The 24,058-nt window shown below is 53.4% G+C and overlaps 1 protein-coding gene across 28 annotated transcripts in view; it reads right to left on the reverse strand.

Moving 5' to 3' along the window:
* The window catches only part of LOC129404818 (translation initiation factor IF-2-like), a 42,965-nt gene that overhangs the window by 17,414 nt on the left and 1,493 nt on the right, over positions 1 to 24,058 (reverse strand). For 3 of the 28 annotated variants that reach the window (XM_055137757.1, XM_055137740.1, XM_055137742.1), the window contains 2 exons: positions 16,145 to 16,318; positions 6,256 to 6,413 (listed from right to left, as the gene is read on the reverse strand). The exons of 11 other annotated variants lie outside the window; for them this stretch is intronic. Coding sequence is in view for 12 of the 17 variants with exons in the window: in XM_055137740.1 (XP_054993715.1) it covers positions 16,222 to 16,318 (97 nt within the window). In the remaining 5 variants the exon portion in view is untranslated. 14 more of the 28 variants (XM_055137758.1, XM_055137747.1, XM_055137759.1 and 11 more) reach the window with 9 other exon arrangements.

The raw sequence follows: 24,058 nt of genomic DNA on the forward strand, positions 1-24,058 counted from the left end.
CAGCCTCAGTGCTGGGGATGAGAAATGTGTCACATTTAAGAGGTTAGTTAATCAAGCCAAATGCTTTCTCCTTCTACGTTCTCCCCACACATGCCTCTTTCCAGAGAGGACACTCTAGCCCTGTATTCAGCTTGCTTGCTTCCTCCCTTCCTTTTTTTATTTTTTTGTTCAGCTTTCTTGTAGGCAAGAAAAAAAACTTTAATTAAAAGCCAATTGCAAAAAAGAAGAAAAAAAAAGGATTCAGTTAATAGGCTCAGTGGTAGAGCACAGGCTTTGTATACACAGGGCCCTGATATTAATCCCTGGCATCACGCATACATGCACACAAAGTTTCTTTAATAATGAATTTCAGGGGCTGGAGCGATAGCACAGAAGGTAGGGCATTTGCCTTGCACGCGGCTGACCCGGGTTTGATTCCCAGCGTCCCATATGGTCCCCTGTGCATCGCCAGGTGTGACCCAAAAATAAAAAGAAAAGAAAAGAAAAGAAATTTCAGAGACTAGTATAGAGGGAAGCAGCTAGTCAGGAAGTAGTGTTAGGATAATTAGTTAGGAAAAAAATCTGTTTTGCCCTCCATATCAGAGTCATCAAGTAAATTCCAAGTGAATTGAATAATTAAATATAAATAATACAAATTGATGAACCTTTTAAAAATAAAGAGTAAAAATGGAACACTTTATACTCTCAGGAGGAAAATAGATTTTCAAAGCTTATAAACCATTTTGAAAAGGAAAAAGATAAAAAATTGAAAGTCCCAGGATGGGAGTATACTGGCACTTTTAAATCTCATTTTATAAAACCAATAATTTGTAATAGTGGCTATTTAAAATTAAAAAGTAGTGGCTGGGCCTGTAGCTTAGAAGTAGAGGCTTTACCTTGCATGTGAGGTCCTGGGTTCAACACCAGCACCACAAAAAAGAAAAAAAGAAAGAAGGAAGAAAGGAAGGAAGGAAGGAAGGAAGGAAGGAAGGAAGGAAGGAAGGAAGGAAGGAAGGAAGGAAGGAAGGAAGGAAGGAAGGAAGAGAGGGAAGGAGGGAGGGAGGGAGGGAGGTGGGGGAGGGAGGGACGGAGAGAGAGAGAGAGAAAGAAAGAAAGAAAGAAAGAAAGAAAGAAAGAAAGAAAGAAAGAAGGAAGGAAGGAAGGAAGGAAGGAAGGAAGGAAGGAAGAGAAAGAAAGAAAGAAAGAAAGAAAGAAAGAAAGAAAGAAAGAAAGAAAGAAAGAAAGAAAGAAAGAAAGAAAGAAAGAAAGAAAGAAAGAAAGAAAGAAAGAAAGAAAGAAAGGCAGCATTGCAGCAGGGACTTTGCAAATGGACATTGATGTGCTGCTTCTGGAACCACAGTCTACTTGTCTGTAAAATGGGGATGGTTATATCTGTTTGATGGACTAAATGAATAGTAATTGTATTTTTCTCCATGTCATGCATTTATTAGATCCTGCATGCTTAACAGGATTTATTTCAATACAATCCTTAAAACACTCCAATGTGGGGCTGGAGAGATAGCACAGCGGGTAGAGCATTTGCCTTGCATGCGGCTGACCCGGGTTCAATTCCCAGCATCCCATATGGTCCCCTGAACACCGCCAGGAGTGATTCCTGAGTGCAAAGCCAGGAGTAACCCCTGAGCATTGCCGGGTGTGATCCAAAAAAACCCCCACTCTAATGTGGTCAGTGCTATCATCACCCCCATTTTGAGAATGGGGAAACAGACGCAGAGAGGGTGAAACTCTCTCCCAGGCTGCCCCCTAGGAAGCTCATCCATTCCCATGACTCCCAATAGCATCCGAAGACAAAGGCTCCATGTTTATTTCCCCAGGCCCATTCTAGCTTTTGAAGTCTGCCTTTGTACACCCAATGGACTGCTTGTCAACCTGGGTGTTAAATAGATCTCAAACTTAACTGTCCCCAGGCAGATGAAAACACGGATGTGACTTTGGTCCTAGACCAAACCACTGGAAGTCACTGAGCCAGAATCAGAACTTGGGTCTCTATGACCAAATTTGTCAGATTTCAGCACATATTAACTGTCTCTAAATTGAGTCTCTTCATAATATCCCTCTGCAGGGCCAGGGAGAAAGTTCAATGGTCTGTGCACATGTTTAGCATGCAGGAGGCCCAGGTGCAATCCCCAGCTGAGCACTGCAAGAAGCATCTCCCAAACAGAGCATGGACTAGCCCCTGAGCACTGCTATGTGTAATCCCAATATCCCCTCCCCCAACTAATCCCTCTTCACTGTCTGGCTTTCAGCCTAAATCAGATTTACCAGACACCGCTGCTGAAGCACTTGTATCACTCATTGTGCCATTGTAGCTGCTCTTCTCCCCAAGCTAAAGATTCCCTGGGCACCAGTCTGAATGAAGGTTTCCAAAGAAATTAACCACAAACATCACAGGGCCCTGGAAGAGGGCTCATTAGACAGCTGTGGTGGAAGAGCAGTGAAAACATCTGTTTCCTCCCATCAAAAGTTACATCCCTCAAACAGTTACATTTCCCTGCCCTGTGACTCAGGAAATCATTCCCCAAGGAGTCAGTGTGTGGAGTGTATTAGGGAAAGTATTTGAGCTTCCTCCAAAGAGTTAGCGTTTATGGCAACTTCTATTTCTACCCAGGCTGCCCAAACTTTTCACCAGCTGGAGTCCCAGAGTTGCATTACCCAGGGTAGATGCTCCGTTAACTCCTCCTTAGGCTTAGCAGGATTGCATCATACTACAGAGCAGTGAAGCCATTCTTGACTTTCAAAACTTAGATGGAGGAAACTCACATCTATTCTATTGACAGGTGCCAAGTGTCTGCATTGTTTGAACTGCTCCATTTCCTCTGTGGCTTTTTATTTGTTTGTTTGGTTTGGGGTTATACCCAGCTGCGCCCAGGGCTTTATCCTGCCTCTGCACTCAGGGATCAGTCCTGGTGGGATGGAACCCAGGTTGGCCATGTGCAAGGCAGGTACCCACTATGCTATCGCTCTGGCACCTTTCTTTGAAAGAGAATGGCTTAAAAGAGAAGAGATACTTTTCCTCAGAATCACAGCCAAGCTGAAGCCTGACCTTTAGGTATCCTCGACTTTTGACTATGCACACATGGGACTTTTCCTGAGATAACCTAGTGTTGATAAGACCAAAAAATCTCCTTCAAGGGACTATCGATAACATAGTGGGTAGGGCATTTGCCTTCACACGGCCAACCTGGGTTCGAATCCCAGCATCCCTATGGTCCCTGAGCACTGCCAGGAGTAATTCCTGAGTGCATGAGCCAGGACTAACCCCTGTGCATTGCCGGGTGTGACCCAAAAAGAAAAAGAAAAAAATATCCTTTAACTATTTCTATGCCTTTGACTCTCACTTCTCCTTGGAATGTACAGTATGGCTATGGACAATAGGTCATAATTTGACTTTCCCTGGTCACTTTCTTATCTTCCCAGAACATCTTGTCCACTGGATGATTCCAACCCAAGAAAATCTAGAGAGTTTTAGGCTTAAAACCAAGGACTCTTGCAAACATGGGATATGTGAGGCAGAAAGTTAAATAGAAGCTATTCACCTCTGGGGCTGACACCCAAGGACAGTAGATATAAGGGCCAGAAAGACTGCTTCATAGCTGGAAGCCTGCTTCATGAGCAGAGGGGAGAAGGCAAATGAAATAGAAAAGGGATCACTAAGAAAATGATGGCTGGAGGAATTGGTCGGGATGGGAGATGTGTGCCGAAAGTAGATAATGGACCAAACATGATGATCTCTCAGTGTCTGTGTTGCAAACCATGATGCCCCAAAGTAGAGAGAGAGTATGGGAGATATTGTCTGTCATGCAGGCAGGGGGAGGGTGAGAAAGGGGGTGGGTATACCAGGGATATTAGTGATGGGGAATATGCACTGGTGGAGGGATGGGTGTTTGATCATTGTGTGATTGTAATTCAAACATGAAAGCTTGTAACTATCTCAGTGATTCGTGAGATAAATTAAAAAAAAAGTTCAAAGCAGTATTGGGTATTCAAAGTGGTTAGAGGAAAGGACATGAGGGAGGGGAAGCTAAATGGGGGGGGTCTGTGCTGATAATGTAACTTCCGGCTGGCTATTAAGCTGCCTTCACACATACTCTGTAATATGGGGATGCAAGCATCCACTTACAAGGCTGGTGGGTAGGCGAAACGAGGTGTAGCAATAGAAAGCTAAGCATGGAGGACAGTAAATGCTTGCTTCTTTTTTTTAAATTGCCATCACATCCTTTTTTTCACATCTTCCTTTTTTGTTTGTTTTGGTTTGGGGGTCATACCCAACTGTGCTCAGAACTTACTGTTGCAACTTTCACCAAATAACCAGCTGTTTCTTTAACCACAAGTTGAAAAGTACTGACTGGAAGTAGCACACCAAAATTTGACTTGCAAAAGAATACTCCCTCCCCTTCCTCTCCAGTCCTCTCCTTTCTCCCTCTTTTCCCAGCCCCACGTCATGGGCCCCCTCCTCCCCCCCCCCCCCCCCAAACACCGTGCGTGCGCTGTCCTTGGTGCTGATATATATAAAATTTCCCTCTCTTATTCAGCTGGGAGAAATTTGCCTGTGCAAATGAAAAGGCTTGAAATCCCACATTGTTTGCCAGTGTTTGGACTGGAGACCCCCTTAAGCTGAGTTTGTTGTCTCTGGCATATGGTCAGAACTGCCACAGAACCCACCCTCATCCCCCAGCAACACGGCGACTCCCAGGGTTAGACTGGCCTGACCAGCACTGGAGACGCCAGCCAGGTGCGGCCCCTCCCCAAAGCCGCTGACTTTGGAGCAGGGGCCAGGGATGGCCTGAGCCTTATCTGGGCACTCCAGAGGCTTCTATTGGCAAAGTGATGGCTCCACTGGGAGTGGGGAAGCGGAGCCCGAGCAGGACGCACAGGCCAGAGATAAGGTCAAATAACAGATTCCCTTTGGCGCTCAGGTGCTGTTCATCAGAAATCAACAGCCCCACAGCCCTGGCTGGTGACAGGCACATGGTGATAAGGACGCCATGTGATCGGCGGCCTTGGAGGACAGGCTGTCACTTGCTCGCAGAGATAAGGGGACAATGAGCAACCTCGACGCCAGGGAGGATGGGGGTCCTGTGCAGAGCCTGCAGGGCCAAAGCAGGAGCTGGAATCTTCTCTCTGACCCTGACTCACCAGGACCCCCTCCTCCTCCCGGCAGGCCCCTGGAGATCCACCCATGACTCAGGAACTGCCTCGTCCCCATTAAGCCACCAATTTTCTGACCCCTGTTCTCTGGAGTTAATCTCTGTCTCTCTGGAGCACAGGTGTCGGAGGGTGATAACAGAGCAACTGGGAGCAGAGTGGGAGCAGGGCTGGGCCAGGGCACGGTGCATTCGTAGACGGTGTCTACGGACATGGAGTCGGTGTGGAGGTATCCCCCCATCCCGCCCCATCAGACCCCAGGCAGCCTGAGGTGACGCTGAGGCCGACCGAGTTGGACGGTGGCCATGGAGGGGCTACAGGAGCACTTTGTGCTGGGCCCCCGCCCACCCCCAGCCCTGCCTGTTGCTTTTCCTACCCTGTCCCAGCAGCCGCCACAGGGAGTCGGGACGCCTGGGACCCAGGGCCTTCCCTGGCTCAGCTCTGATGCGCAATCTCCAGACCCACAGCCAGAGCACCCCTGCACTGTCTGGCCGCAGTTCTTCAGTTTCTTCGCTGGGGAACTGGATTCACTGATCTGATACGTGACAGATCTGTCAGGTTGTATTTGTGAAGGAGGTACCACATAACCTTTCTCACACATATACACACTCACACATACTCCCACACACACACTGCTCACTATATATTCTCACACACACTCATACCACACTTTCACACTTTCTCACAGTCACACATAGTTCTCTCTCTTTTTTTTTTCTTTTTGGCTCACACCCAGCTGTGCTCAGGGGTTACTCCTGGCTTTGCACTCAGGAATTACTCCTGGCGGTGCTTGGGGGACCATATGGGATGCCGGGGATCGAACCTAGGTCGGCCGCGTGCAAGGCAAACGCCCTACCCGCTGTGCTATCGCTTCGGCCCCTCTCTCTCTCTCTCTCTTTCCTATGCGTGCGCGCGCGCACACACACACACACACACACACACACAGGTTCGCAGAGTGGCATTGGGTCTCTGGGTACCAGCCCCAGGCCTGGCTTCCCAGGGGTGGGATGGGGTGTGGGATGCTGCCTCCTCAGATCCCCGTTTCTACCCTCACTGCTCTTCTTCCGAGCCTGTGCTGGCATCTCCCCTGGGCCTGGGCTCCAGACTCACCTCTGTGACGCCTCCTGCTTTCTTTCCTTTCATCTCTGCCACTTAATTGGTTCTCACTCTTGCCTGCTGGTTGCTCATGCCCGTCTCAAGACCTCACTCTGCTTTCTTCATTTGTTGCCAAGAGAAATGTCGGCACGGCGTGTGTTGTCCAGCCTCATCTGGATATGGTTGAGGATAACTAGTGTTGCTATGGAGTTGACCTCTCAGGGCCTGTGACCCCACCCCCTGGGCCCTGCACTTGTGCCCATCCACACATCCTCTGCTTTGTCATCACTCTCACCCTCCCATCCGTGAGACAGGAAACATTCCCATAAGTCTCCGGCCTCTGGGTTCTCTAATTCCACTCAGCTGTTTTTTTTTTTTTTTGCATCACTAAGCTCACCCTTAGTGGACCTCACCCTCCTCTTCCCTGCTACCACTTTTGCCTCTTGTTTATTCTATATTCTTTCTTTTCTTGGCGGGGGTAACACCCCACCCAGTAGTGCTCAGGGCGCATTCCTGACTCTGTGCTCAGGGTCCACTCCCAGCAGTGTTCTGGAGGACCATATGTGGTGCCTGGGATTTGAACTCGGGTAATGGCCACCACAGCCCCCTGCAAGCCAAGGGCTGGATGTCCTGAGCCACCTCTTTCTCCCTGGTCAGGATCCCTGCTTCCTCCTACTAAACATCTGTCCGTTGATCCCCTGCTCTGCGGCTTTCCTCACCCTATCAGGCTTTACACCCCCATTCCATCTTGTTAGGCCTCTCCCCGGAGCTGCCCACTTGTGACCTGGCCACTGGTTTTCCCCCAGCAGTGGCCCCAGAGAGAGCCAGGGGGACACAGCCATGGTCGCTGTGCTTAGGCGGTTCCTACCACCATTTCCACTACAGCCTTCTTCTTTCTTTTTTTTTTCCACTCAGGAATTATCCCTGGCGGTGCTCAGGGGACCATATGGGATGCTGGGAATTGAACCCGGGTCAGCCGTGGGCAAGGCAAACGCCCTACCCGCTGTGCTATCACACCAGAACCTCCACTACAGCCTTCTTGATGGCAGTCAGCGCCGCAGTCTGGTGCAAAGGGGAACAGGCCAAAGGCACGTTTTCAGGTGTGTGAGTCACTGGGGTCCATCTGGGAAGTTGGCCGAGGCAGCGGGAGGCGGCGCCAGGCTTGTTCAGAAGTTCGGGGTTTCTCAGCCCTAGCCGCAGGGGCTCGAGAAATGGTCTCTCCCTCTGCTGTAATTCATTTCCCCTCGAAGTGCTCCACGCGGTGCTCCACGTGGCTAGCCACCTCTCTTTTGTTAAAATGAGGGGACAGAGCTTCTCAGCATTGGGAGAGGATGGTGACAGCTCACGCGTGTGCTGAGGCAGCTGCCCGCCAGCAACGCCCTGATGCACTTAACCATAGGAAAACCCCGTGAGGTCCAAGTCACCACGGGTCCCCCTCACACAGGCCGCTGAGTGGCTGAGAAGGAGGACACCCGGAACCAGTGTGGGAAAGTGGGGTGGGCAGGGGGTGGGGGTGAAGCAAGCCAGGAGCTGCTGGCTGTAGATGAAGGTGGAGAGGAGAGTGTGAGGTGAGAGGGGGTCAGGCCACCCCGGGCTGATGCAAGTGGTCCAGGGCAGGTCCCAGCCTGAGCCCAGCCTCCTTCCCAAGCCCGAGTGTCCACTGCCTGGCAAAGCCGCCTTCGCCCTCCAGCAGGACGCCCGCCTCCCTGCCAGTGCCAGGGGGCCCAAGAAACAAGTATTTGCTCGGCTTTTGCCTTTCTTGTTCAAACAAAGTGTTCGCTTTCGGCGTGGGGGCGGGCTGCTGCAGCAAGTAAGAAATTAGCACAGGAGGGAGATGGAGAAGCCAAAGCCGTTGCTCGTGGGGCCACTAATGAACCCCCTAGACTCCCCCGGATCCAGGAATCCATTTGCTCATCAGAGCAGCTAGATACGGGCCCTGCAGCTTTACCCGCATCTGTGCAAACAAAGCCAACCTTTCCTCTCCCACACATGGAGCCCCGTCAGCCGCTGGACTGCGTGCTGCCTGCCTCTCTGTCCCCTGGGTGGGTGATGAGCTGGGCCCTGACCATGGCCATGAGACCAAGTGATAGTTCGTGTTATGCCCTAGGTGGGATTTTTTGTTGTTGGTTTGCCAGTAAGAGCCTGTGGACGTAATGGAGTGTGTGTGTGTGTGTGTGTGTGTGTGTGTGTGTGTGTGTGTGTGATACAATCATGTTACCCAGGAGCTGAGAGATAGTGCAGCAGCAGGGCCTTTGCCTTGCACACAGCCAATTTGGGCTCAATCCTCAGCTCCACACATGGTCTCCTGGGTCCTCCAGGAGTGATCCCTGAGCACACAGCCAGGAGTCAGCCTTTAGCACAGATGGGTGTGGCTCCCAAACCAAACAAGCAGAAAGCACTCACGTTGTCCCTCTGTAATGTGCGGTGTGTGCCTGTCACCGACAGGCTGTGTTCTGACCACTGATGAGCCTGTTACTGCAACAGGGTGGGCGCGGAGCTGCTCCCCGTCTGTTCAGATGTGCACCCAGCTGGGGCGAGCATTCTGCATGTTCGTGTGCTCAGGGCATGAGTCTCCCTCCGAGTTGGAGACTGGGCTCCGTCTGTTGGGCTAGGGAGTGTGTCTTCGTAGAGCGCCTAGCTGTGTGTCTCGGCTGTGCAGGAGCGGGAGGAGCCACTGTGGTGAGCGGGAGAGGTAAGGGGGCTCCCCTTCTCCTGAACTGTCTGCGGCAGGGCCAAGCCCTCTGTGCAAGGACCAGCCTGTGAAAGGCGAAGACAGCATCCCCTCAAGAGCCGACAGAGTGGCTGCATGGACCAGAGAGGCAACCAAGCCTGCAGAGGAGGTTCAGCTCCAGCGGGAGCTCCCATGGCATCCCAGACCACAGCTTCCAGTGGCCGCCGTGATGCAGTGGGGTCAGAGTGGCGAATTCCACTCTATCAGTCTCCGGTGCAAATTCGACTCTATCAGACTCCGGTGGAAAATTTATTCAAAGGCATCGCCGCCTCGCAAGCCAAGATTCTGGTCTAAGAAGGCAGGGGCAGGACCCGGCGTCTGATTGCTCTGACAAAAAAAGACGCTTGAAGATGCAGCGTTCCAGGCTCTGCGAGGAAAAAACGCTGAAGCCCAGTAAGGACCTAGACGTGAAGAGAAGAAGGGAGGCAGCGGAGGGAGGAGGTATGCAAATCTTTAAAAATCAGTAAGGGATGTTGAGTCACATCGACCAAGAAAAAAGAGGATGGGGAGAGAGATGATGGATGTTGCAAGGCGCGCTAGTGTCCTGCCATCATGACCCGAGCGCTCCTGCACCTGCTTCGCCTGCATGCGCTCTGCAACCTGAGCACGCGTCCCCGGGCCAGTGTGCGCTCCGGGACTGAGCATGCGCACTCACAGGCAGTTGCGCCCATGTCTGGGAGCGCATGGCCCGGAGCGCAGCCCTAGGCCAAGGACACACCGCGTGGGGCGAGCAGGTGACCGAGCCTCACTCCTCAGGTGGAACGAGTGCATGTGTATCTGCCCCAGATGTTCCCAGTGCAACTGAAGCTCCATTGTCCACTGGAAAAAGCAGCTCAATAACCACCCCCCCCCGTTTATTTGGGGGCTCCCTTTCCTCTCTCCTCCCCCACCAGTGGTTTTTGGGGACCACCTGCCATGGAGCAATCCCATCCTTGTCCCAGGGATGGCTTCTCAAGGATTCCGGTCAAAGACAGGTGATGAGGAGTCCCAAGGCATCCAAGGCTGAACGATCTGGGGGTGATGGGGGAAGCTAAGCCTGCTAAAAGTAACAAGGGGCGAAGGGTCCTGGCCCCTCCGCCTTCCTAGCTTGCAGAGAGTGGGGATACAGCTGCCGCTCAGGACCCGAGGAGAAAGCAGTGGCGTTCTCTCCCTGGACCTGCCTTCTGTGTGTTGGATGCGCTGGTTCTTGGGGTCCACAGCCCGTGACCCCCATGCCTGTCAGCCAGCAGTGGTACTGCAGGTACTTTTCCGGGGTGCCAGGTAAGATGGACTGAGACCTCGGGTATCGCCCCCTCCTCCCAGCCCCATCTGGAAAGGGTTCCTGGGCTCAGCTGTCGGGAGTCCAGGGTGCTCAGCTGGGGCTGCGCCTGGCGGCCACCCCCCCTCCTCCAGGGCAGCCACCATCTGCCCGGCCTCCTGTGAGCCCCACCGGGGACCCCTCCGAGGCCTCTCCACAGCACCCTCCAGTGTCTGCCCCCAGGGCGTCTCCTTGGGGCCATTAGTCACTCTAGAACAGCCAGTCGCTTCGCCTTGCTGAAGGGGTGAGGCCCATCAGAGGGTTTGAGAGTCCGGGTGATACCCCGGTGCTGGCTGGGGTGACAGGAGCCAGAGTCCAGTGCTAGTCCAGCCTCCTTCGCCACCCCCAAGCCCATCGGCCCGACCCGGGGTCTGGATCTTGCTGCTTCCCAGGCTGAGGACCTGGGGGAGGGAGCCAGCTGAGCACCCAGACCCCCTGCCAGACCACCCAGGTGACCTAGAGGGGATCACCCTCCCAGGTGGGGTGGACTGAGGGCGACCCTTTGAAAGTCAGTGCTCCAGGTTCCCTTTCGCTTGGTGAGAGAGTCGGGGCACATTCCACATTGTTCCTCCAAGGAGCACTCAGGATGGGACTCCACAGGTGAATTTTACCCCCCCTTTCCTGCCAGACCTCGCCCTGGTACCCCCTCACCCTTAGCCCAGGCACCCAAGTCCTTGTGTTCTCACTGGGTGGGAAAAATTTCATTGCCCAGACCCTGAACCCCAATCCATCAGCTCCTCCCTAAGGAGTGTGACGAAGCCAGGCAGGGTCCCGATTCCAGCCCTTCTGCCTTTTCAGCACACCCCCCCCACACACACACACACACAAGCTCTTGACTTTTCACCACTTTTGGAGCTTATTTGAGTGAATTGTGCTTCCTCACCTGGGCTGCCTTGGAACTCTTGTAGTTCCTAGTGGGGTTTGGAGCAACGCCCAGCGTTGCTGAGGGCCCACCCCTGGCTCTGTGCTCAGGGGTCACTTCAGGTGGTACATGGGGACCATATGCAATAGTGGGGTTGGAACTGGGGTTGCCACTTGCAAGGTGAGCACCTTAACCCCTGTGCTCTCCCTGGCCCCAGGAACTCTGGAAGTGATGAGACTGTCTCTCTCGGTGGCCCATGTGGGGGAAGGGGTGTCGTAGCTGTGGGGAGAGGAGGAAGGAGGGAGCAGGGAGCCCCTCAGGGGTCTCAGAGCTGTCCCAGCATGGAATGTGCTGCCCGAATGCTCGGCCAGAGAGCATGTTCCAGGTGAGATGGAGGAGGAGAGCCTGCCAACCAGCTCGTCAGGCAGACAAGGAGCACCCAGGCCCGAGGAGGCCTCCGCCACGGCCCCCCAGCCTCCATGCCTCAGGGCACCCCCTTTGCACTTCCTGCCCACAATCACTCACTAGGGCTGGAGTAGTGGCATCGCAGGAAGGGCACTTGCCTGACTGGCATCAGTTCAATTCCTGGCACTCTGTGTGATCGCCCAAACCCTGCCAGGAGTGATCCCTGAGCATGGTCAGGAGTAAGCCCTGGGCTCTGCTGGGTGTGACCCCAAAACAAACTAAAAGGCTGGAGAGACGGAATAGGGATAAAGGGGTTTACCTTGCATGCAAAGGATGCAGTTTAGTCCCTGGCACCACATATGGTCCCCTGAGTACTGCTTGGAGGAACCCCCAAACATAGAGCTGAAAGCAACCCCTGCTAGTGTGGTCCCACCCCCCAAAATAGACAAACACTAAGTAGCAAGCAGGGGAGCTGCCCCAAGGGCTTGGTTCAGGCCTTGGCACTGCAGGGCCCTCAGAGCATGACAGAACTGAGCCCAGAGCACTCCCTAAGGACTAGCCCTAAGTGTTGCTGGGTGTGCCCCCTCCAAAAATAAATAAGCAGGTTCATGAGGATGATCCTCTTTTCCTGTCCAGGTGAAGCTCCTAATTCTTTTCTTGTTATTGTTTTTTGGACCCACCCATCTGTGCTCAGGGATCACTCCTGGTGGGCTCAGGAGACCATATAGCATGCCAGGGATCAAACCCAGGTCGGCCGCGTGCAAGGCAAGTGCCCTGCTGCTGTACTCTGTCCCCAGCCTCAGAGCTGGGTACAAAAGGACTAACTTCCACAGTTCTTCTCTGACTGCACAAATGCTCCCCCGGACCCCTGTGTGCTCCCGAGTTTGAAATCTTGCATTTGCTTTGACTCTGAGGGGTGTCACATAGCCCTGAGCACTTTCTCCGCTCAGTGAGGAGAGAATCAGTGCTACTCTCATCTGCACCCTCCGACACTCAGCACTAATCCAGGACTCAGCACTCACAGACCTGCTAACCCTTCCCAGTGAGGCAAAGCTCGCCAGGCCGGGTTCCTGCAGAGACTCTGCGCCACGGGCATGTGGCAGCCATCTCTGGGCCCAGGTTCTATCAGTGATGACGATGACACCAAGTGACACCCCTCATTGTCAAAGCAAATGCAAGACTTCAAACTAGAAAGCAGATGGGGGGTCCCGGAGTGATAGTGACAGTCTTTGTCAAAGTTCCTTGTGACTTCAAGCTCACAAAGGCCCACCAGCCCCGTTACCCCAACCCCCCTTCAAGGGCACTGTATTATTTAGGCCTGTTCCACTGTCACTGACAGATTCTTCTGCTCCGTCATGCTTGAAAATATCCCACAGAGAATGCTGATATCTGATATCTGTGCCTGGGTCCCATGTCTGTCCCCAGGGTCTGCAGAGGGGGGCCCCCCCCGCGATTCCGCAGGAGGGTCAGGGACACTCCCTGCCAGCCATCAGCTGCCATCAGTGTCCCAGATCCAAGAGGACACTTCCACATTGGCCATGCGGGCCACAGCAGGAGTACAAACAGGCAATTAATTATCGCCTGGCAGAGGCTGGCTCCCCCTCGCCTCTGCTCATCCGAGTGTGTAATGGAAATAAGACTAAAACAGACTCCCCCTGCCCGGGGGATCCTGCCACACAGCAAAGAGGCGCTCGAGGGGAGCCAGGAGGGGCCAGCAACACAGAGGTGAGTTTATCAAAGCAATGAGCTGGTCCTGGCACCCCTGGGCTGCAGCCGGCTCTGCTCAGGCCCCTGGAGATTAATCTCCCATAGTACTAATGACCGAGATTAGGAAATCGCCAGCCCTGAGGAAAGAGGCTGGATTAAGTTCATTTCTGCAATCTGCGCAAGCATAGCCTGGCATTGGCACACGTGGAATCAGGAATGAATGCACAAATGAATGGCGTGTCTTTGGGTCGGAAACTATAGACTATAACAACAACAACAACAACAAAGATGGAAAGAAACAGAGAATGGTATTTTGTCCCCACTTCCTGGAGAAAGCTGAAAGATCAAATCTTGTTATTAAGTGGAAAGCAAAGCAAAGCCTGCAACATGGATACAGAAAACATTGCCTTTTCTACGAAGGGGAAAAATACACACATTTTACATGTGTTTGTTTATCTGCACTTGTCCAGACAGATGGGAAGCAATTTGAGGAATGGGTCACAGTGATTAGGGGAGAAATCAGAAATCGCATGGCTGGGTGACTTTTTACTATATGCTTTTTATAGACAGTTATTAATTTTAAAAACATCTTTGAAGTTGCAAATCAGGTGAGGTGTAAAAATAAAGAACAGCAACAAAGTATACAGACAATATCTGCTCTAAGAAGCGCTGGGTAAGGGTGACGGGCTTGCGTCTGCGGAGGAGGAGTACTTAGTTAATACCTGTCCCTGCTCATCTTCTCGAGGACTTAGTTTAATTGAGGGCTTGGAGATCTCCTAACCTATTGATTGTGAACCGGAAAGCATTAGGTGAATTCCCAGAGGCCCTGTGCTTTCTGAAATTGTTTCCCGAAACACAACATCTCTCTCATTCGTCTTTCCACACCTTCCATGCTGACCGGTGTGGTTACGGGCCCTGGATGGGCCCTGGATGGCAGGCAGGACACACGCTTTGATGTGGGAGGCTGTTCTGGAGGGGGCTGGCAGGGAGGGTGGGAGAATTTCAAAGGCCTGGATAGAAGAGACCAAGGAGCAGCACAAGCCCCACCTGACCCCGCCTTCATCGCACCCTTCACGGGAGCCAGCTACTGAGAATTGCTAAAAGGGCCTTTGCCTAGGGGGGTTGGAGAAATAGTGCAGCAGGTCGGGAGCTTACCTTGCATGATACTGACCTGGGTTCGATCCCCAGGGCCCCATATGATCCCTTACACCTGCCAGAGATGATCCCTGAGCACAAAGGCACAGAGCAAAGAATAAACCCTGAGCATCACAGGTGTGTTCCAACCTCCCACCGCCACCCCCCCCCCCAAAAAAAAGAAATAGAGAGGGCCCTTGTTTGAAAGAGAGAGAGCACCTTCCCATGGGGTGGAGACAGACCTGTGTGGACACCCTCTCTGAGATTTCTCGGGTAGGGAGTGCCTACCCCCTAATGTCAGGGGTACATTGCTGATAGTACAAAGGTTGTTATTATTATTATCATTTTTATTATTATTTGGTTTGGGGGCACACCTGGCAATACTCAGAGCATACTCCTGGCTCTACACTCCAGGAATTAGCCCTAGCTGTGCTTGGGGGACCACATGGGATGCTGGGGATCAAACCTGAGTAGCACACAAGGCGAGTGCCCTGCCCACTGTACTGTCATGCCAGCCCCACAGAAGTAGCACAAGGGCTTCCCAGGAGCATCGAGTGTTGTGGGCTATAGGGGCTTGTCCAGAGACCTGAGCTGGGAAAACGGAGTCTACAGTGCCCACCCCTGGGCTCAGAGTCGATTGGAGCCAGTTGGCTGGCCAAGTCTGAGCAGTTTGAAGCTGCCCAGACACCAGAACCTCTCCCTGACAATGGGGTCTAGACCCAGAAACCCCTCGGACAAGATGAATCACTTACCCCCAGTAGGCCAGCAGCTGCTGAATTCCTGGCCTGGAGGGGGCATTGGACTGACCCTGGGAGGTTGTGGGAGGTTGTGCCGGGAGAGTTTGAACTTCACCAGAGGGAGGTTGGGTAGCCAGAGCCCTACCAGGCTGGCAGAAGGCCCCTAGAGGTAGGTTCTGTGGCTGGAGTTGCCCATTGCCCACCCATGGGCACTGGAGAGCCACCCCTACTTAGGTGACTGGGTCTGCTTCTGAGCCCCAACACCCTCTCGGTGCCCATGGGCACCAGGTAATGGGGAGAAGGAGGCCAGGGGCTGGATTTCCTGCTGTCTAGCTCAGACCCTCTTCAGCCCCCCACCATGAGTGACAAGGGGTGAGGGGCGAGAGGACGCCTAGCAGCCAGTCACAGGCCCGCCCTAAATAGCCCTAATGACTCCTGATTGCTCCTTTGTGGCTGGCTGGCTCTCAGCTCCTCTTCTCAGCGGCTGGGGGGATGTGCAGGGGCTCACACAGGCAGGGATAATGGTGCAGAATAAATGTGTATGGTGGGGGCGGAGTATTCCTGGGATCTCAGAGCTCGAAATGCCAGGCACAGAGCGGGGGTTGGTCTTCAACCAAACTGGCTCCCCAGGGGGACTTTACAGTTTGCAAGGCGTATGGGGCACAATCATTGCTCACTGAGTCTCGGGGAAAGAGTTAGCCTAGAAGCCCAGTTGACAATGGGATCAACAGAAGCTTGTGAATTCAGTTGACTGTGAATTCGTTCAGCTAAATGTGTTCATTCAGTCAGTCAAATTTATTGAGCATCTACTGTGTGCCAGGCTTCGGGCTAGGTATTGAACAAAGACCCAGATCTTTTGCCAAGTGGATGACAGTGATAGTAGTAGCTGGTCTTATTCTTGCTAGTTTTTTGTTTTGTTGTGGGGATGGGGTACCCAGGGATGCTCAGGGGCTACTCCAAGTACACTGCTTAGAGATGGGGGTCCCTGCAGTGCTCCCAGCGGTGCTCCAGATACCACACATGTCTCCTACCTGTGAAGCCTGTGTTCCAGCCGTTTGAGCTATCTCCCTCGCCTCCCAGTAGTTCTGAGGTGCAGGAGCTTCTCCCCCTACTTTTCAGGAGCTGTTTCATGAGTCTGCAGAGCAGAGGGGAGCAGAAGCTCTGGAGGGACAGGAAACGTTTTTCTGTCTGCAGCTGGAGGTGGTCTTCACCATCACACACGGGGGGCGTGTGGAACGAAGGGGGTTGAGGAGACAAGGAAATCGGAGAAGAGGTGAAAGGCGACCTCAGGATGGATGATGATGTGGAAGATTCCAGAAAGTCTGCTCAGCAGCCCACATCCCCTGAGAATGGAGAGCCTGGGGATGGGGCACTCACACAAGCATGGCCGTGTACAGTTGGAAGCATGGCCGTGTACAGTTGGAAGACCCGCTGGGACACAGGCTCCTTCCTGGGGCCGGAGTGTGAGCACAGGGGCAGGGCGCTGGCCTCCCATGCAGCCATCCCAGGTTCGACCCCCTGCATCCCATAAGCTCCCCCGAGCCCTGCCAGGAGCGATCACTGAGCACAGAGCCAGGAGTAAGCCCTGAGCATCTCTGGGTGTGTCCCCCAAACCAAAACATCTCCTCATCCTCTTTCTTTAACCTCCATGGGCAGCTCTAGGCATTGCCAGGACCAGAGCTCTAGCCACAGCAATTTTTTTTTTATCTCCATTTGATGGATGAGTCAATGGAAGGAAGCTGTGTAACCATGATCCCCTGCCCAGGGCCACTCAACAGGAAGTGGCAGCACAGACGCCAGAGAGAGCTCTGGACCCACATCCAGTCCGGGTAACCCTGGGCCCACTGGTTGCAGGGTTGGCACCGGGGCCCTCGGTGTGCGCCATGAGGAGCTTCTGCCCCTCCCCCCCAGTCGCCTCCCCACAGCCTGCTCCGCTCAGAGCTATTAACCAGGTCACGCTGGCTTGTCCCAGTCCAATAGTTCCCTTAATTGCCTTTTTATAGCACATCGTACAACTGTTCATTACGCTGTCATATTTCCCCTCGAAGGCAGCCGTGGGGGAGCTGCACGGAGGCCGGGGGCCGTCCAGGTGGCAAGGGCTGTGTGGGGCACCAATGTGTGAGGCTTATTTTCTCCTTGGTCAGAATGAATTAAATGCACGCTTCTCACACTTGAGTAATACACACGCTGCTTTCTTCCAGGGCGGGGGGACGGAAACCCCGCAGTCCCTCCCCACCACCGATAATATTATCAATAGACTGAAATATGTGCAAGCACAAAGGGAGGAGGAAAGCTTTGTCCTTTCAGTCCTCTACCCCTGGAAAAGCTAAGACAGTGTTCTAACCTGACACAAAGCCAGCTACATTTCAAACAGACGCGACGAATTCAATGTGATGGATAAGTCACGAGATCTCTGTACTTGGCCTCCCCAGGGTTCTTTTGCCAGAAGGCCTATGACAATTAAAGCACTGTTTGGCCATCCAGGAGATCCTGCTGGCTGTTTTTATTATTGTTATTGTTGTTGTTGTTGTTCTGGGACACTCCCACCAGTACTCCCACCAGGGGCTACTCCTGACTCTGTGCTCAGCAGTTGCTCCTGGCATTGCTCAGGGGACCATGCAGTGCCAGAGATCAAATGAGGGCTTTATGCAGGTGAAATGTGTGCTATGCATGTGGAGCTAAGTTCTCTGGACCTTGGTCTATTTCTGCACTGTAGCACTGTAGCACTGTCATTCCATTGTTCATCAATTTGCTCGAGTGGACACCAGTAACGTCTCCATTGTGAGACTTGTTGTTACTGTTTTTGGCATATCGAATATGCCACGGGTAGCTTGTCAGCCTCTGCTGTGCAGGCGGGATACTCTCAGTAGCTTACCGGGCTCTCTGAGAGGGATGGAGGAATGGAACCCGGTCGGGCCACCTGCAAGGCAGATGCCCTACCCACTGTACTATTGCTCCAGTAAAAAAATTAAGATTAATGCTGGCAGTTGTTCATGCATGCCAGGTGAGGAAATAATCAGTGTCTCGGAGCCTTCCTGCGGGGTAGAGCCCAGGGGTCTGGAGGTTGGAAAGCCCAGGGCTAAGTCTTCTGAGATGATGTGATTCAGGGCTAAGTCTTCTGAGATCACGTGATTCAGCTCTTCCGAGCCCCTGCTATAGGACTGCCCCCGCCTCCCCAACTCCCTTTCCTAACAGAGCTGCTCGCAGCGGAGAGGAAGATGAGGGTGGCCAGAGTAGACCTGTGGAGCCATCAGTGCTGGACAGTGCCCAAAGAGTGGATACGGGCATATGTTTCTTTCCTCAAAACGTCACCCGTTGGGGGTGGGAGGGATACTGGGTCCACTGGTGGTGGAGAATGGGCACTGGTGGAGGGATGAGTTCTTGAACATTGTATGACGGAAACAGAAGCACGAAAATGTGTAAATCTATAACTATACACTCACGGTGATTCACTAATTTAAATAAATAAATAAATAAATAAATTTTAAAAAAGAATGTCACTATGGAAAAAAAAAAAAACCTCACTCATTGGTTAGGAGGGCAGCTGGGATCCTCAGTTTGAATCCTGGACCTGCCACTACTTGGTTGCGAGATCTTGGGCCACTGAACCTCTCTGTCCTCCAGAGTCCTCATCTGTAACTGGACATACGGCCCAGCCCAGCTCTCCCCTCTCACAGCATGAGAGAAACAGGCAGAGCACCTCTCTCTAGAATAAGCACTTGTTCAGGGTTTACTGACCACGAACGCCACTATCTCATCAGTCTGCAGTGGAACCGGAAGGGAAAGAAACTTAGGCTCTTAGTTGCAGGGTTTGGGGAGGGGGGCTTTGAGCCACGGGCAACACTGTCTGTGTGTTTCTGGAGAGCTGACCTCTAGCCTTATCAGCTGGCCACCTCGTAGCCGGGCTGACCCAGAGCCGACACATCCAGCATCTGAATCCTGCTTGGGCGCCGTAACAGAACACTACGACGGGGTTAGCTTAAGCAGCAGACATTTCATTTTTCACTGTTCCCGCAGCCGGGTGTTCCGGATGAGGGTGTGAGAGGCGAGCTTTCGGGTGAGGGCTCTTCCTGGCGCACAGACAGCTGCCCTCCCACCGTCCTCAGCCGAGGAGGTGAGCAGGTGAGGTCTGCTGAGTCTTTTCAGGACACAAACCCACACCAGGGCCCCATCCTTAAGGTAGTCTCATTTAGCCCTTGTTCCTTACTAGAGGGACTGTCTCTAAATGCAGTCATGCCGAAAAATAGGACTGGAACATGTTGGATTTTAGGAGAACACAGTTTGGTTCCCAAGGACTCCAGGAGGCCACTCTAGATGGGAGTGAGGGTTGGTTTACACCAGCACAGGCCAAACGCTGTTTCTTCTAAGCAAGACTCACCTTCGGCTCCTTGGGTTCGTCGCACCTCTGCATCAGCTTTCGAAGTGTCCCTTTCTCCCCCAATACCATCTCCCCAGTTTCAATCCTGGCCCCACCAATCATAACAGTGGACACAGCTAAAGATGGCGGGGCTCTAAGGAGGCAGTCGGAGAGCTTCCCACAGTGCCCGGTCTACTCAAAACACCCAAAAGAGGTGAGCGCAGGGCTGGAGCAATAGTGCGGGGGTAAGGCTCTCGCCTTGCATGCAGTTGACTCGGGTTTGATCTCTGGTACCACATGTGGTCCTCCAAACCCCACCAGGAGTGATTCCTGAGTGCAGAGCCAGGAGTAAGCCCTGGGTACCACCGGGTGTGGCCCCCAAACAAAAATAGTGACTGCTACCACTTCTCCCCCCAGGCTTCAGGACACAAACAGTCAAACCTACAGTCCCTTTGCAATCCTGGAGCCCAACATTTTTATTGCAGTCTGACTAGACCTAGGAAGCCACTCTGCTATCCCTCCAATTCCTGAAGGGTGCTTAGTGGGCTTGCAAGAAGTCCCTGAACTAGGGTCTGCCCACCCTCCTCCCAAGCTCCCCTGGAGCAAACTTCCATCTTACACACTTGGGCATGACTGGCCTTCAGCTCAGTCACATTTGGCATTGTAAAGGACAGCCAAGGGGCAGACAGAGCCATGAAACCTGCGTCTAGCATGGGAGCTGGGCAGTGTGTGTGTTTCCTGGTCTATTAAGAGCTCATGGGACAGGGAGGGTGTGAAATCCATTTAATGCCACCCAAAAAATGCTTATTGAGTGTCTGTTCTGCGAGGGGGACAAGTGGGGGATGAGGTGGTTGTGCTTCCTGCCACCCGGCCCCCAAGGAGGCATTATTCTCAGAAAGGGCAGGAGCCAGGCATCTGCCTAACTCACTGCTCTAGGTCCTGACTCCTTCATTTCTTCATAGATTCCTTCAGTATCTCAGACTCTCCATAGGCTCCCTCACCCCATCTCAGAGCCTAAAGGGTCTCATGAAATCCTGCCTTCCCTGCTCTGTTTTTTTGGTCCTTGTTGCTGAGAGTGCACCCAGCATCTGCCCAGAAGCCTCTGAAGATGAGCATTACTCTCCTTGCTCCAATAGCAAGGAGAATCCCTCACCTGCACAGCCAAGGATGTGTTTCAACAGGGCTTGGCTTGAACTAGCAGAGGCAGGACCCGCCCCCGCCTCTGTGGGGTCCCTAATGTGTCCCACCTGGAGCAGAAGAGTCAGCATGGACATCCCTTGCGTGATCTGTCTGCTTGGAACCCTCCGCCTGGTGGCCCAGCTTCTCCCGGGACCCCGGAACACCACAATGCCCGGAGCTGTGCAGTTGGAGGAGTCACCTCCTCTCCAAGGCTTGGGGGAAAGCGGCAGGGAGAGAGAGGGAAGGGAGGAGGGGCAGTGTCTGTGATCATCCAGCCCCGAAATGAAGCTCATGATGTGCCTTTCCAGGCCATTAATTCAAGGGCTCCATGCTCCACCCCCAGGTCTCTGTTCTCTGTCTGCACTGGGAGATAAGCCCAGCACTGTTTAACCCTATTTCTTCCCCCAAACCAGCCTTTCTCAGCATAAGCTGAGTGCTCAGCCCTTTGGGTACTGAAGGCATCCAAAGTGGCGACACCGGGGTCCGGGTGGGAGTGGGGGACTCAGCACCATGGGCCGGCTGGTGGCACAGGCCTTGATCCTCCTTGGGGGTTGGCAAGATCCTGAAGTCCCTCACCTAATCCTTCTTGGTATCCCGGGTGTCCCCCAACAGTGAGACCTTCTGTGGCCTTGGAGGAGAATCCACACCCCTAATCCTAGGTCTGGCTGCAGGGACAGTGTCTGCTTTCCCCCTTCCCTCCCCCATTCTTAGCCACATATCTAGGTGTTGGCACTGGCCAAGAGGAAGGAGGTACCCCCTCTGCCTCTTTTGTCCTCCTCTGGCGCTGACATGTGCCTGGCATTGACCTTCCCCCATTTCCCCACAGCTCTCTCCCAGCGTGTGCCATTCACGTCTCCTCTGTCCCTTTGTTCTCTCTTCCCTTACCCTTCAGGGATCACACAGGGGCATTCTGGGGTTTGGGGTGCCTGAGGACCAGTCTCCATGTGCATGCGCCTGTAGGACCCGGCTAACCCTGTCCTGCCATTGTTGAAGGCTGAGATCTGCACAGCTCTGCTGGTGGAGATGGAGCCAAATCCATCTGTTCTGTCCGTCTTGTCCGTCCTGGTTTCTTTGTGTGGCTAGCAGTCTCAGAACAAGTCTTGTGCGTATGTGTGTGCTTGTGTGTGTGTGTGTGTGTATGTGTCTCAAGTGCCAGCATGTCCTGTGTGCATTACTCTCTCCATCTGCAGAAATCTGTCCATGAACTTGAGTCTGTGCGATGGTCCTCATTTCTTTGTGTATCTGTCAGTTGGCTTGTCATTCTGTGTGTATGCCTCTGTGTGTGTGTGCATGCACACGCGTGTTTTGTGTTTCAACTCAGGGTCAACCTGCTGCAAATTCCCCTCAAGAAGGTGTTCCTAGAAGAACTATTAGAATTTGGTGGTGGATGATTCCAGAGAGCAGGGCCTGTGTTCTGACCTGACACTCAGGTCATATAATTTGCCGGATCCCCTGCCCTCTCCCCTGCACCTGATCTCCGTCCCTCTCCCTCTGGGTCAGCTAAGGAGGAGAAGGGTCAAGGACAGAGAGGTGGCATGAGGATAGAATCATGTGACACCCAGACCTCTTCCCAGGCTTCTTGTGCACTTGCTTCCCTCCCCTGCTCCCCCCCCACCCCCCACGCCAACAACAAACAAGTAACGATAGAAGCTATAGTAATAATGACACTCATGAAACCATTGCTATCATGTACTGGGGACTTAGCCTGTGCTGAATATCCTATGCATGAGACCCCACTGAATCCCCTCATGAATTCTGTGTGGATGGGATTATTGTCACATTCAGCTGACCAAGTGATGGAAGCTGAGATGTTAAGTGAGTAGTGTGATGTCACATGGCTCAGACATAGTGAAGGGTGATTTTCTGACAAGGTACGGGGCTGCTTGGGGTGGGGTGGGGGGTGGGGTTCAGAGTACCATAGGAAGGTGTTAGCTGTAGACCTTGCAGGGAAGCCAGGATTCTGAGGCACTTCCTCCACTCCCTCCCCACTCCCCCGCCCCCCCCCACTCCCCTCCTGCAGCGCACGCATCTAATTATAGTCTGGTTTTGAGTGGCATCTCTTTTGACTTGAGGCCACATACCAAATAACCACCAGGGAGAAAGGGTGGAAGGACAAGGGCGGGAGGGGGGCAGGTGAGGTGAGGGAATCCTAGATTTCTGGCTTCCAACCCACTCTCTGGACTCTCTATGACCTTGAGCAGGTTATATTTTGCTTCTGTGCAACCAAGATGCAAAGGAGGCTCTGCTGGATGTACTGGGGGTGGGGTGGGGTGAGTGTCGCTCAGGGCTGGGGGGGGGCTCACTCCCAAACCCAAGAGCTGGGGTGGAGAGCAGGGGCATACAATGAGTATGCATGGGGCGTCCTGGAGAGTCCCCAAATAGAAGAGAATCATCTGGGAGGTAGGCTGTGGGGGAGGGTCGCTGAGTGAAGGGGTGACCCCGTTTCTCCTGAAGACGCTTCAGCGCCCTCCTCAGGACCCACAGCAGTGACTTGGGACAGGAAAAGGCTTGGAGAGCGGTTCATCACTTTGGAACCCTATAAAATCCACAGGGCTGAACAGTGACCAATACTTGTGACCGATTCATGTATCACAGGAGGGCCCATGGCCGTTTTCAGTCTGCCATACAATGTGCAGAGGGGCCGTGAGGGCATGCAGGTCTCAGTCCAGGGAGCCCAGGACATTCTGCCCGGAGCAGAGGAGAGGGGAGCGGGAGATAGAGATCTTTGTCCTCAAGAGTCCCCAGGGATGCCATCTTCCCTGCCAGGACCTACAGGTTGGGGAGGAGGGTCTCCTGAGGGGAAGGTAAGTGTCTTTGGGAAAGAGGGACATCTCTGTTGACAGGAAAGGTCTTTTTTCTTGTCTTTGTTCTGGGTCCTGTTATGCCCGGGGAGGGTCTGTGTTTGGGAGAGGGTTTTACTTTTGTCTTAGCAAGGGGCAGGGGGCTCACTTCAGTTTAGGTGGGGGGAGGGTTTCTGCCAGACACATTCTGGGTGGCGGGTGCCTGGGGAAGGATCAGAAGCATCTGTATGCGAGTCCCCACCTGAAGTTTCCACAGCGTGAAGCGCCAGGGTTGTGGTGGGTGGGCAGAGGGAGTGGGGGAGGGGGCGGGGGGCCGGGCTTGTCCTGGCAGCTCCGTCTCCCTGGCCAGAGCCCTCAGGCCGCCCTACTTGTGCGCTGAGCTGAGCTAATCTAGAAATACAGCAGCGGGATATTGGGACTCGCCCCAAGAGGAAGACTGGAAACCCCCTTTCTTTACATTTCCTGCTGCTTCTCGCCCACCCCGCTCCCCACCCCACTGTCCTCCTCCAGCTGCGCTGAGACCACCGGCTCCTCGAGGTTTACCGCTGGGCGCCCGACCCGGGGAGCCAGGTGGGACGGTAAAGCAGCGAGCAAGATAGGGTGTCCGC

The sequence above is a fragment of the Sorex araneus genome, chromosome 5, assembly GCF_027595985.1.
Source record: "Sorex araneus isolate mSorAra2 chromosome 5, mSorAra2.pri, whole genome shotgun sequence".
NCBI lineage: Eukaryota > Metazoa > Chordata > Mammalia > Eulipotyphla > Soricidae > Sorex > Sorex araneus.